A 14,978-nucleotide genomic window follows, 5' to 3' on the forward strand; every position below is an offset into this window, starting at 1 on the left:
TGCCCAGCGACCGGCCATGGTTTTAATAGCCATAGAAATAGAGCTGAGCTTCCAAAACACATTCCACTTAAACGTTTCTTCTTGCCACGCATGTTAAAGTGGTTTCTGAGTTTGTCATCTCCTAGAAGTGGTCTAATGATTTGGACTTTCAGAATTCCTTCATAACAAGGTAGGGAACTTAAAGTCAGTACCATCCCCATTATGTTGACCTGCCCATGACAGAGGGTGAATTATATGCTTGAAAGCTTAGCATGGGGAAAGGTTAGGGAGGGAGCAAGGGCCTTTGATACTAATGCACATAGTTAAAAGTCAGCTACAGGGTGAAAGAAGGATCAGGACACACACGAGCCAGTGGCTGGAGGAAGGGAGCATGGAGCTGTGATAGGATTCCATCGGCTTTGGATATTAGCAAGAACACAAATGCACACATTGCACCAGGGGAAGACTATACTGCCATTTTCTTCCAGGTCCCAGGCACTAGACAGCATGCTCCTTTCAAGGAGAGCAGACCCTGCCATAGAAGAGAATGGTTTGGGTTTTGTTGTGTCTGATGAAAAAGAGAAAAGGGTGATTGGCATTAAACGTCACCCAGGATGGTATGGACCTTTCCATGCTGGCAGCACCACTGGCGGCTACTGCCTGGGTGCCATTTTCATCCACCTCCAGAAAGGTTTTATGGACAACTTTTGACAGGTACAAATTGGGACTTAGAGAGATGCCAGTAAGATCAGCCTTCCTTTCCTCGAAGATATCCGTGATGCCCATGCCCTGTAGAGTAGAATTCAGATCATAGCTGTCTTCTAGGGTGAACTGTGGGAAGGAGACGGCTACTGGTTTTTCTGACATATTTTCCGAGCTGCTCCAGACCATTATTTTTTCATGGGTGATGTTCCTTTCAAGCTACAAGAGGGAGAAGATAATGTTCAGGGTCAGATTATAAGCCTGCAAAGGATGCCCCAATTACTTCAAGGGCTTGAGTCTATTTCAACAGCCAGTAGCAATCTTCAAGGTTCTTTCCTAAGCCTCAAAATACTCCCGTTTCATTTAAATTCCTCCAAGCAAGTCTCTTTCCTCTTTAGAAGTCACAAGACAATTTGAGTTCTTTGTCCTCTGGTGTCGAAGGCCCTTGCTCCCTCCCTAACCTTTCCCCACACTAAGCTTTCTGTCCTCTGGTGTCTGACAGACTGGTGTCTGGGTGCCGAAGCCCAGCAAAGCTCAGTTGACCAAGTTGCGTGCCAAGCCTTGACATTGTGAAGTTCAACCCCCTCTTCTATAAAATAGAAACAATGCCGTTAGGCTCTTGCAAGGACTGAACAAGATAATGTATGTAAAGGAATTAACATAGTGCTGGCACACAGTAAATTTTGAATAATGGCTATTATTGCAGTCACTCTCCAGGTATTTCTCTCTCACTTTCTCTCTCCCTCTGTCTCCTTCTCTCCCACATGGAACAATATGTAGCCAGGCTTCCCCACCTCACAAGCAATCTATTCTGGTATCAGTATCTCCTCTCTGTCAAGGCACATGCACCCAAAAACAGAGTTCAGCTAAAGGGTCGTTCCGTGAGCCATAGCAAATTAGTCTGAGCAAGAGACCAGAAGTCAGGTAATTCATAGAAAAGGATTCATAGGTCCGGAGAACAATTGTAGAAGACTAGGAGATTGGAGAGGAAAGTCTTAGCCAACATTTTTGGTATTTGTTCTTTTCTAAACACCAGAGGAAGACCTATCTCCACGAATTCAGATTCTTATATATTCTTTGATATCTCTGAGAGCCAAGGTGCCATCCTTCCTCAGGACAGTAAATGGTAACTTGGGCCACTCTCCAAAGATCTACAATGAAATATTTCGTAGACACTTGAAAGTGAAGACTTACCTCTTCCAGGCCCTTTAAGTTATCTTCAGAGAAAGCCGGCAGCAGGACAAACATGCTGAGCGCCCCCTTGGTATACCTTATTTCAAGGATCTGTGCCCTCAGCTCCTCTATGAAGCCAATCCTAAATAGGCCCTTTTGATTCATCATCCTCACGGTCTTCTTTTCATTCTGTAGTGGACAAGATGGCAAGTCACGGGACTGCCAGAGTAGCTCACAGACTCACACGGCCCCATCACTCCTGAAAACAGGGCTCCATTACGATGAGAAGGGTCTTCACCAGAGGCTCTGAGCCACACCAGTGATCCAACCTAAACAGTCTTCTGCCCACTGATCAGTCAGCCCTTCCTTTACCAACACTTTTTTCCCCTTGGTTTTAATAGGCTTTTCAGCTGCCAAGCCCACCTGTTGGTAAACTGTCTATCCAGGCATCTACCTACAGTCCAGCCAGTGGAAACAAGCCCCACCAGCTTTCTACCTTCCCTGCCTGCACCACCCAGTCTCTTGGCCTCATCTTGCCCTTTCTGGCCTGCGTGACCCACCCAGTTGGAGCCTTGGTTAAATGATAACCATCTAAATGCTAAGTAACAACACTTGTTCCATAGGCTTCCATCAGACAGTAAGGCACCATCCCAAACACCTTATGGACATGCGGGGTCATCAGTCTACAGATGAGGATGTACAGTGCCTGCTAACAGGTGACAGGCTGGAGTCTGATCCTTCCCTTTACTCCATTCTACAGTCTGGTGGCTTGGAACGTGGGTTTTTGAGACAAATACTCACAGATGTGAATGCTAATGCATGAATTTAGCTAAGTAACCTAACCCTTGCATTCTTCCCCCTCCCCCATTTCTCCTAGAATGAGAAAAATAATAACACCCACTTTCATAATGTCGTTTTTGGGAAACAAATGAAGTAGTGAGTGGAAAATGCTCAGTGCAGTGAGTGGAAAATGCTCATCTTGGCACCAAGATGTTCAACAATTTCAGGTACTGATTTTTGCTAATAACAAAATATTCTTATTATGTTGTATGCTGCAACCCACAGACCTGAAGTTTTCAAGTTGAGAGTACATACTGAAATCATAATTTCTTAGTGGCAATTATGAGCAGAATATATAGAAAACCGTGTGTTCTAATATCATACCTCATTTAGAGAGAAAGGTGCATCCACTGTGTTTTCACAGTCAAAATATTTTTCCCATTTGGCCTTGAAGTAAACAGCATTCACCAGAACCAGCACAGTTGCGCTGTTAATAGTATCCTTGCTGAAGAGTTCCTTGATTTTACCTTTAAAAAAAAAAGGTTCCAGAGAATATCCAGCATATGAATCATGTCAGAGGGATTCACATAGACAGATTATTCTTAATGCCACTTAACATCCCCAAGGATAGAGCATGTCTGATTCAAGAATGAACCCAAGAAAACTACACCATTCATCGTCCAGGGCAGAGGTGAGGGTGGGAGTTATAGGGAAGGAACTGTCACTCAACCCAAGGAGGGACCCATTCTAAAGCACTGAGTCTGCTTCAATTCACTGAATCATTGTGGTTGGAACTTGCCATCAGCTATCCTATGCCATGATTTACTTTTCAAAGTAGACCCTGCCACCTGATTATATTATAACCTCCTGGAGAAACAGAACTATTGTGGAAACTTCCTGTCTTAAGCACTCATCACAGTAGAGTGTATATGTTTAAATATAAACAAAAATGCATGTAAATGTGCTAGACCAGGACATAAAACCTATTTGATAGCGGCTTTCGCGTGTGCTGTTTCATTCCATCCCACGTCAACCACAAGAAGTGGGTATTGTTATCCCTTCTTATAGAGGAATAAACCACAGCCAGCGAGAGGTGAGGCTACACAGCCAAAAATCAGCAAGGTCAGCTGAGATCAGTTGTGGGGCCTTCTGGCTCTAGGTTCCTTCCACAGTAACACAGCCCTGAGGCAGACTGGAACATCCCAGGCTGTCAAGCAATCATCCATTTTCAGTGCCCATCCCTTTCCACCTCCAAGTACCAAATCATCAGTTATTTGAATGCATGCTGAGTCCTTAAAGATGAGTAGAGCTTTTTACTGCAAGACTTCCACTTAAACCCCATAATAATAGATTATGTTGACATCACCTACACTTACAATATTCCAGAAGAGTTGGCTAACCAGGAAAAAGTAGATAGTCATGCCTTAATATGAACTTTTTTAGTGAACACACTTTCCTCTTGGCAACTGAGTGGAACCTTGAAGGAATGGGAATTTTTGTGGCATGTGGACCAAGTGAGGGGAAATAATTTTGGAGTTTGGGTGCTTCTCCCAAGAAAAGGCTGGACAGGGGATTTTCACATTAAAAAATTATTCTGGGGGCACCTGGGTGGCTCAGTCAGTTAAGCGTCTGGCTCTTGAGTTTGGCTCAAGCCATGATCTCACGGTTGGTTGGGTTTGGGCTTAGTCCTGACAGTGCAAAGTCTGCTTGGGATTCTCTCTCTCTCTCTCTCTCTCTCTCTCTCTCTCTCTTTCTCTCTCTCTCTCTCTCTCTCTTTCAAGATAAATAAACTTTAAAAACTTATTCCAGGGGCTCCTGGGTGGCTCAGACGGTTAAGTGTTAGTCTTCAGCTCAGGTCATGATCTCATGGTTTGTGAGTTCCAGCCCCACCTTGGGCTCTGTGCTGACAGCTCAGAGCCTGGAGCCTGCTTCTGATTGTGTGTCTCCCTCTCTCTCTGCCCTTCCCTTGCTCTCACTCTGTCTCTCTCTCTCTCAAAAATAAATAAACATTTTAAAAAAATTTTTTTTAAACTTACTCCATTTTACATTGAATCCATAGTTTCACTATTCATCACTAGCTCTAAACCCCCTTTACCCAGAAGACACCTATGTACTTAGTGAAGCGTTGATAAAAATTGAGATTTTATCATTTCCATTTCCCTCTGAATAACTAGATTCTCTTCACAATCTTTCTACTGAACTTTTTTTTTAAATGGAAACGGTTAACATCCTGCTGGCATGTGCTTGCCTGAAAAGATTTTACCTTTTATGATGGAGCAAAGAAGCATCAGTAAGTAACATAGCATCTAAGCATTTGACTCTTTGCACCTGCAAAACGGGCTTTGAACATGGCCCATGTTTGTGAGCATCTGGCCTTGACAGACTAGCCATCTGGGAAACCAGGCTGACTTTTCTCCTTTTAAATGGAAAGGAATACCAGCCATAATGTGTTTGGTCTTTCTTACCTTGGCACTGAGATTCAACCCAAAAGTTAATCTGTTGTCTGGACTTTTCGGTGTCTTTCCGGAAATCAACACTTTCAATGGTTGTGTGGTAAAATTGAATCACGCCATCTAAGTATTCCTGTTAAATTGAAATAAAGGGAAATAGTGCAATGAAATCAGATAACTGTGCTAACAGGAGTGAGGCAGTCAGGAGAAGCCTAATGAGAGAGATGTGCCCAGTCATTTAAACAGGATGTGTGTCGTCTCTAGCTATCCCCACTCTTAATTAGCCAGTGGCATTTCACTCATTGTGGTGACAATTTAGGATATAGAGTGCTTGTTCATGAAGCAGTCCACAGTTACAAGGGCACAAGCCTTTCCTACCAGATACCCTTTACCTTGGACATCCCATTTGTGGAGATGTTGCAACATGAATATCAAGTAACTTGAGAGACTTAACTATATAACATTCCTCTATTTTTAAGAATTAAAACCTTACTTACTAGTTAGAGTTTCTGGGATGATAAAAGCATTTTGGAAATCAGGTGATGCTTACACAACATTGTAAATGTAATCAAGGTTACCGGATTGTATACTTAAAACTGGTTAAGGAACGCCTGAGTGGCTCAGTCGGTTAAGCATCTGATTCTTGATTTTGGCTCAGGTCATGATCTCATGGTTGGTGAATTTGAACCCCGCATGGGGCTCTGTGCTGACAGTGCAGAGCATGCTTGAGATTCTTTCTCTCTCTCTCTCTCTCTGCCTCTTCCTGCTCTCTCTCTCTCTCTCAAAATAAATATTTTTTAAGAATGGTTAAAATAGCAATTTTTATGTTATATTTTACCACAATTTTTTAAAAGTTATAAGGTAATATACCAAAACCACTGGTGTGTACATTTTTAATAGGTGGATTATATGATATGTGAATTTATACCTCAATACAGCTAGTTTAAAAGAAAAATCAGTATATAAAATCTCATTTCCATTGTAAGAAAACATACTTATTTTGGCTAAAGTGTGCTCAGCCTGCCCCCTTACGAGGCCAGCCTAGCCAACTGTATCACACATTTGCCTGTGGTCACACCCCTCAAGTTTATTGCTAAGTCTGTGGCTCCTTCCAGTGGTGACAGAGGAAATTGAAGCCAGGGCTCAGAGGTGTGCTGCTCTACATACACACTGCTTAGCCAGGGAGACAAGCCAAGCACCTTTTTGGATCCAAATGCAGTCTCCTTCTGCTACGCCATTTTGCTGATAGGTGCATACAATTATATGGAGGGGTGTCCTCATCGTGGTATGAAAGGTGATTTTAGAGAAGTGTTGGTGGGGGTTGGGGAGGGGCCGGAAGAGGACCTACCAAGTGTATCTACTAGGCATCTTCACGGGGAAAGACAGTCACAAGAAGGAAGGCCATTACCAAAAAGCTCCAAAAGCTGTTAGTTACATGACCCTCTTTCCACCCACCAGCACCGGCCTCATAAACTGCTCAAGTCGAAAACTGGGAGGAGGGCAATGGAAGGTGTGGGAGAGAAAGAGGTGGGCCCCAGACAGCCCACCAGTCCACGGCACATCCTCCTGTCAGAGAGGACTGTGTTCCAGATGGCAGATGAGTAATCCAGCTACTCACTGATTTTTTTAATTAGTATGCTATATGATAGTTTTAATCACCAGCCATACCAAACTCACCGGACAGATGGGGAATTCCTGCTCTCCGTAAAGCCTGTTGGCAATGCTTAGGGTGTAATCAACTCTGATCCTGTCTAACTTGGAGAGAAGCTGCCCAAAGTAGCAACTGAGCAGTCCACTCTCGTCATTGGAAGACTCAGCCTAACAAAAGAAGAAAAAAATGTGGTTTCATCAGGGGGATGAAATGCCACTAAGGCACGTCGTCATTTCACTTTGTTACCATGTGGGGGAGCAATCTGAGAGGAAGAGAGGCCAGGAAGTGGTCCCAAGAGATGATCGTGGCTCCCACTTGGTATCAAGGTCAAGGAACAATACATCTGGGGACTCAGCAGTGCACACTACACTTGAGATCAGTGCACATTACTTTTCTTTATATTCAAAAAGATACAAGAAAAAGACCATCTTCTCTCCACCCTCTTCTTAAACTTTCTAAGGTATGAGCATGGATAACCTGGAGAATATCTTTCCCACTCCTGCTGTGAGACAACCAGTAAAAGCTTTGCATGTCAGGAGATTTCAGCATGAAACACAAGAGGCAAAACTGGAGAAAGAGGGTAAGACTCCCACAGCGGATCCATGCCCCTTCCCGCCCTTCATCTTCAACCATGCTCCATCCTGGGGACCTGTGGCCTGTACAACTAGGTGCGTAATGGGGTTCTGATCTAATCGTCTTTCTCATGAGCAGAAGATACCAGATCCTACTCTTGAGAAAACTGGCTGATAGCCAACAACATCTGAGATACATAATCAGAAAGGAACTGGAGGTCATACGGGGTTATTGCTATTGTTGCTGACGATGATGGCCACAACGTAATGTTTGGGAATAAGAAACCATTGCCAAATATAGCACAGCCAGAATGAGTGGTTCAGAAGAAGAGGGGAAGGGGTCTGTGGTGGCTCACCTGCAGAGTCAGAGACCCCCTTGTTTCCTTCTGCCCCTCCAGAGAGCCATCAGTGAGTTCTTCTGGGTTTTTCCTTTTCAGACAGGGATCAGGTTCCTTTCTTTCACTCTGGGAAAACTCATTGAAGTGTAGCACCTGCATGATGGCGATTACGGGGTCTTTCAGACAGTACGAACACCAGGAAATCTGAATAGCTTCAGCAACATTTTTACAGTGTCACAGGGACGATGATTACGTGGTCAAACAACAATAGTTTAAAGAATAGTGGATGTTTTACTTGGCTGTGGAATGGAAGGAAAGGAAACTGCATGCTATCTCCTGGGTCTGCATTTAAGAATGAAAGTAACCAGGGGCACCCAGGTGACTCAGTCAGTTAAGCATCCAACTCTCGATTTTGGCTCAGGTCATGATCTCACAGTTCATGAGTTTGAGCCCCATGTCAGGCTCTGGGCTGAGAGCACAGAGCCCTCTTGGGAGTCTCTCTCTGCCCTCCCACCCCCTCCCCACCAATCGTGCTCTCTGTCTCTCTGTCTCTCTGTCAAAATAAACAAAAATTTCAAAAAAAAAAAAAAAAAAGAGGGGTGCCTGGATGATTCAGCTGGTTAAGTGTCCAACTCTTGATTTCAGCTCAGGTCATGATCTCAAGGTTCATGGGGTTGAGCCCTACATTGGGCTCTGCTCTGGCAGTGTGGAGCCTGCTTGGGATTCTCTCTCTCTGCTTCTCTCTCTGCCCCTCCCCTGATCTCTCTCTCAAAATAAATAAATAAATAAACTTTTAAAAGATTTTAAAATTTTTTTAAAAAAGAATGAATGTAACCAAACTAAACGAATTTGGAGGTATCCATGAGACCACACGTGGCTATTGAGCCAGTCAGACTGTTAGTGTAAAATACACATTGGATTTTTGAAGACTTAGCATGAAAAAAAAAAAAGTAAAAGATCTCATTTAAAGTTTTAATTGATTGCATGTTGATAAGATATTTTGGATGCATCGGGTTAAATAAAATCAAATACATTATTAAAGTTAGTTGCACCTATTTCTTTTTACTTTCTTAGTATGGCTATTAAAACTTTTTAAATTATATATGGGATTTGAATTATATTTTTGTTAGCACTGATCTAGACCTTCCAACCAATCAAGCAAGCGAGGACAGCAAAAGACAAGTTACCCAGAGCAGTGCAGAAAGGCAGGAGACAAATGCATGCCTTGCCCTGCCCAGGACACTTTTGCTGAGCAGGGTGAAACCCAAGGGCCTGGAGAAAGAACATCTGAAACTGAACATGGAGGGTGCCAACCACACTCTAAAGCGAAGTTTTGCTGATGGCATAATATTCCAAATCAAAGTAAACGCATAAAGCAGGATGAGCTCAGACACATTCTACCTTAATCCAAGAATTCAGCTCCTCCGTATGGGCCTGGGTTCCCATATAACCTCTCTGTTGGATGCTAGATCCAGGGAAGTTATAAGACCCACCTCAGGAGCCTATAGTTTATCTGGGAAGTTGTTCTTGTCACTTTCATTCATTCACTCTACAAATTTATATTGGATGGCTACTATAAGCCAAATACTGTTCTAGGATAAAGATCTTCACCATCTGGGAGATGATATTCTAGAGGGGGAAGCATATGAAAAATAATACACATAGTAATGATTATTGTATGCAGTATGTTAGAAGATGAGAAGTGCCAAGTAGGGGGAAAGTAGCTAAGGTAAGAGGGAATTTTACAGGGTTGGGGGCCAGTCTGCAGCATTAGACTGCTGGTCTAGTCAAGCAAGGTAAGCCTGGTTGAGAAGGTAAACTCTGATCAAAGACTTGAAGGAGAAAGCAAATTATAGATCAGATATCTGGGGTGAGGGAGTGGGGGGAGGAGAGCCAGCAGGCAAAGGGAATGGAGCAAAAGCCCTAAGACATGAGTAGGCACGGCTTACCCAAGGACTCTGAATGACAGTGTGGCTGGAGGAGTGGGGAGGGACAGGATGAGAGAGGGAGTCACCTGGTTGTCTGGATTCAGGTACCAGGCCTTCATGGGCCACTGTAAGGACTCCGGCTTCTATCATTAGTGAAATCAGAAGTCCGGGTTTTGAGCACATGAGAAACAGGATCTGATTGAGGTTTTCAAAGGATCCTTCTGGCAGCTGGGTTGAGAACAGACCATCAGCAGAAACAAGGAAGCCCATGAGGAAGTTGTATCCATAAGGGATGGTGGTCGTCAGACCTCAGGGAGACAGTGGGGAGTGCCTACGTTCTGGTTGTGTATAGAGAGGAAAGCCTGTTGGAATTTGATGACAAGTGAGAGAGAAAGAGAGGAGTCAAGGAGGATGCTGTGATCTTTAGCCACCAGATATGTAACTGGGGCTTACTAAATATTTATTTATGGAAAGAAAGAAAACGCGTACATACATTAAAAGATACTGCTAGCAGTGGGGCACTTGGGTGGCTCGTCCCACTCTTGATCTCCAGTTATGATCTCATCGTTTGTGAGTTCGAGCCCCACATTGGGCTCTACGCTGATGGCACAGAGCGTGCTTGGGATTCTGTCTCTCCCTCTCTCTCTATCCCTTCCCGGTTCGTGGTGTCTCTCTCTCTCTCTCTCTCTCTCTCTCTCTCTCTCTTCCTCTAAATTTAAAAAAATATATATTGCTAGCAGTATCGGTATGGATAACTATGGCGAGAAAGTGGGACAGACATGCAGACAGACAGAAACGGAGAAGATGAATAAGAACGGCTATCAGACTGTGGAGGCTGGAGAAGTGTCATACCAGAGGCAGAGGTTTAATTGGGCCTTGAAGAGAAAGCAAGGCGGGGTGTAAATGAAAGCTCCGGGGCAGACCAGGCTCCCCCCTCAAGCCCCAGGCTCGGGAACAGCTTGGCTTGCCAAGGAGGAACTAGGGTATGACCCTGGGAGTGGACCTAGAGATACTGATCCACACCTGGTCTATCTGCTGTGCGCTGTCACTTCTGGCTCCCAAGCGGACCATGCCAAGGGCAGCCGAGAGGCTCAGAGGACAGAAGAAGAAGTTTTTATGGTGATCATCTTTGCTTATCTCCTGGAAAAGATCAAAGCCAAATTTGGTGTTTGCTGCAACCAGAGAATCCATCCTGAAATTGACGATAGTCTAAAACCAAAGACAAAACAAAACAGAGAAAGAACATGATGATTAGAGGAAAACAAATAAACAGTTCTCATTTTAAATACACGTGATACAGTAATATACAATGATTCAATATGTTATTAAAAACCAGAAAACTAAGGTCACCGTTATCCTGGTACATAGATATTGATGTCCATACTGCTATTGATACAGAAAGAAGTCTGTTTTCATTTAGGGCTGCGAATTAGTTTCCTAGAGCTACCATAACAAATTATCACAAACCAGGTGGCTTAAACAACAGGAATTTATCCTGTCTTCATTCTGGAGACCAGACATCCAAAATCAAGGTGTTGGGAGCATCACTTCATTCTGGAGGCTGTCAGGAAAAAGGTTTCCTGCCTCTCTCCCAACTTCTAGTGGTTGCCAGTAACCCTCAGTGTTCCTTGGTTTATAGAGGTATCACTTATCTTCGCTTCCAACTTCATACAGTGTTCTTCCCTGTGTATTTTGTGTGAGTCTAAATGTCCCCTTTCTTGTAAGGACACCAGTCATTGGATGAGGGCCCACACTAAGCCAGTATGACCTCATCTTAACTTGATTACATTTGCAAAGACCCTGTTTCCCAAGAAGAGTACATTCACAGGTACCAGTGATAAGGACTTAAACCAATCTTTGGGGGACACAATTCTACCCACTTTGTGGTAGAACTTCCTTTGTTCAGGTAAGACAAATTTACAGGCAACCGTGTCCTCAAAGTCAAGTTTACAATCAAGAAAACTTCATTCCATCTCCTTCTCCACAGGCTGTTCCCGGTTCTGCTTCAGTCTTCTGCCTGTGCTCTCCCCTCAGCATGCTAGGATTGAGGAATGCCCAGCAAATTGTCATGGGCCATGTCCTTGGTCACCTCACATCCTTCTGACTCACTCCACATGCAGCCTGTAGGACTTGAGGTGCCCCTGTCAGTCATTGATATTGTTCAAGAGATCATTGATCTTGAAAGATGTTGGGAGTTTAGAAATTCTACGCTGAACCACAGGTGATAGAGAACCAACATAAGGAAGTGACTCCTTGAGGACAGATTCCTTGCCCCCCACAATAATCTATTCTAGAAGTATCAAGAAAATCTTACATAGCGCCTGGGTGGCTCAGTCGGTTAAGCATCCAACTCCTGATTTCGGATCATACCATGATCTCACAGTTCATGAGATCAAGCCCTACATTGGGCTCTACACTGACAGTGCAGAGCCTGCTTGGGATTCTCTCTCTCCCTCTCTCTCTGCCCCTATCTACTCTGCTCATGCTCTCTCTCCCAAAATAAATTTTTAAAAAACATTGAAAAAAAAAAAAAAGAAAGAAAATCTTACATAGATCTCACTTTGGACCATCCCTCTCCGATGAAATGTCTTTTCTTTTGTCATTTTGTCTATGGATATTGTGTATTTCGTAGAGGGAAATGTGAACCCTCTTGTTTGTGTTTTTTTATCATCAGACATGTGGCACATTATAAACATTAAGAAATCGTTACTGCATTGAACGGTGTACATTGGTTCTAGAATCATCCCAGTTTGATATGGGCCTTTTTAGTCTATAAACCTAATTCAAAAAGATACCATGAGATACCTTTTTTAGAATGTGCTAGATAAGGGCGTCTGGGTGGCTTAGTCGGTTAAGTGCCTGACTTCAGCTCAGGTCATCATCTCACAGTTTGTAGGCTTAAGCCCCATGTCGGGCTCTGTGCTGACAGCTCAGAGCCTGGAACCTGCTTCAGATTCTGTCTCCCTCTCTCTCTGCCCCTCCCCGACTCATGCTCTGTCTCTGTCTCTCAAAAATAAGTAAGATCAATAAAATAAAATAGATAAAATAAAATAAAATATGCCAGACATATGTTTTACATATATTAGCTTTAACCCCACAACTCTCCAGGCTAGATATTGGCAGTCCCTTTATACCAGATGAGTAAAGAATTGAAGAATCGAATCACACATGTTGGCCCAATCTACGTGCTGTTTCTGCTGTAGCTTCTATTTCTGCTAAGTTGCCCTCCGTATAGGATAGGCTGACCAAACACACGCCCACTATACGTTGGTATTTTTCCCCCTTGTTCAGCTTACAGTCCATTTTTATCCTTAGGTTTTTTTCCTGCCAAATTTGCACATGACTTGTATTTCTCATTCTGTACTGATAAAACTGGGTTCAGTTATGTGTTTTCCAAGAAACCTATGTCCTGAGCATGCCTCGAAATTCAATAGTGCCTCACACCTCAGAAATCTACACATCCAACATATTCACTCTACAACAGTGGCTGGCATTACCCATTTAGGAACAAATTTACTAAGAAAGTAGAGAAATCAGATAAAGTCAAGGTGGTCTGGGTTGAGGGGATTGCACAGGCTTTCGTTAAATCATAAAATTTTGGATAAAAAGTAGTCTGATGTTTTTTAAAGCCTCGTTCATATAACCAAGGTGGATATTTAACTAAAACGTTTGGCATCAAAGGAAAAAGCAGTGGATATTCTGGCTCTTTGTTCATTGCTATTAAAGAAGCCTAGAGACACAACACTAAAGGAAAAGAAGAGATTTGGATTAAAAACTGCATTATCCCAATCTGGCTCTTTAAAAAATGTTCCAGCCATTTGCTCGACTTTACCCTGTTTCTTTGTGTGGATGTGCCTCTGGCATCAGAGGGGTGGGGTGTTCCTTTCTGGCACGAGATGCGTGGAACTGAACTGGAGTCTTAACCTGCTGTGGAAAGGACGTGATTGCTCATGCAGGCCAACTCCCTTCTTCTTGAGACGAAAAAAACCCGAGGCCCGAAGCGGTGAAGTGATTTGCACCCAGTCACGAAGTTGGCCCGGAGAAAGGCAAGGCTATGACCTCTCCACGCCCAGGCCTGCTCTCTCCTGGAATATGCGGTGTTTTGTACCCATTTCTAATTCTGCCGCTACCCTTATTCACGCTGGGAGCTGCAGTGCACCCTCAAACTCTCTCTGCCCATTGGTGCATAAAGAACGAGGAGCCCATGCTAAATTTTGTCTCAGGAGTTTCCCAACCTGGCTCCAAATACTATCATGTTCTCCCCCAGCAACAAGTCCCTTTTCTGAGCCTTAGCTGCTTCTACCCCGTGGACTGGTTCTGAGTGTCCATGAGAGTCTATGGAGCTTTAATTCTGCCCCGCCTTCCAAGGGAGAAGTGAGAATGGTAGTAATGGAAAACCAGCCTGAAAGTCGCAGTATATGTTAGATGACTATAGGTGAGCATTTATTATAGGAAAATCTTGCCTGGGGTTGTAGAAAACTCTAAAATATAGAAACATAACTTTATTGCTGGAGGGGTTGTCAGTGAGAGGATGGGCTAAATGCGTAAGGGGCATTAAGGAAGACACTTGTTGGGATGAGCACTGAGTGTTATACATAGAGATGAATCAGTGGAATCTACTTCTGAAATCATCATTGCACTATATGCTAACTTATTGGGATGTAAATAAATAAATAATAACAACTTTATTAAAATGGCATCTGGTAATTACCTTTGGAGTGCTGTTGTCGTTTTGCTTGTTTTTAAATCAGAAACTGGCCAAATTTGACAGTGACCTAATTGCTCTTTAAACATTTATCGAGTTCTCCCATTGGGGGGCAGTGATTACACATCAAAGGATGAAATGAATGAGACCCAGTCTCTGCCTGTGAGAAATCCACCCTCTGATAGAGCACGTACTACATTAGAAGCAGCTCCAGTGGGGTTATAAGAGCATAGATAGGAGAATACGGTATTAATTCACAAAATGAAATGGAAAAGGCAAAAGAGTATTATGTAGGAAAAAAATTTTAAACAGCCCTCATCAAGACTTATTCGAGTATTATCCTAATAATATTCAAACAGGCAATTTAAAGATATAATACTGTTAACATTTTTAAGTCCACTTAACACTGTTTTTATTCATTAGAGATAAGCTTTGGTGGGCAGTAAAAGTCATGTCATGTTGTCACAACAAAAGATAAAGTAAAATAAAAAGAACTCTAAGGTCAGTTTTCTTGTCCTTACCAAAAATCCCTTTACATCAGTACTAATCTGAAAACAGTAGGACTAAACCAGTCTCCAAATCCACTGGATTTACAAGTGGGACCAACTTACCAATAAATGGACAGTAGAGATCTAATCATCATCATACTAAAATGTAACCATAACAGATATTTTCCAGAGATGCAAAATCATTTTCAGAT

At 43.1% G+C, this 14,978-nt stretch overlaps 1 protein-coding gene across 2 annotated transcripts; it reads right to left on the reverse strand.

Moving 5' to 3' along the window:
• Positions 1 to 495: 495 nt before the first annotated feature.
• On the reverse strand, positions 496 to 10,764 carry SERPINB12 (serpin family B member 12). 2 transcript variants are annotated; one of them, XM_049620528.1, is made up of 7 exons: positions 10,597 to 10,764; positions 7,726 to 7,798; positions 6,762 to 6,904; positions 5,100 to 5,217; positions 3,019 to 3,161; positions 1,876 to 2,043; positions 496 to 900 (listed from the first exon to the last, which is right to left on the reverse strand). In XM_049620528.1, exons 1-7 carry the CDS (start codon positions 10,762 to 10,764, stop codon positions 496 to 498), a joined length of 1,218 nt encoding a protein of 405 aa, XP_049476485.1. The 2 variants fall into 2 exon arrangements, with proteins under 2 accessions (XP_049476485.1, XP_049476484.1); XM_049620527.1 differs by having other exon boundaries at positions 6,762 to 6,902; positions 7,664 to 7,798.
• Between the last annotated feature and the right edge of the window lie 4,214 nt (positions 10,765 to 14,978).

Source organism: Panthera uncia (genome assembly GCF_023721935.1).
Source record: "Panthera uncia isolate 11264 chromosome D3 unlocalized genomic scaffold, Puncia_PCG_1.0 HiC_scaffold_8, whole genome shotgun sequence".
NCBI classification, from domain to species: Eukaryota; Metazoa; Chordata; class Mammalia; order Carnivora; family Felidae; genus Panthera; species Panthera uncia.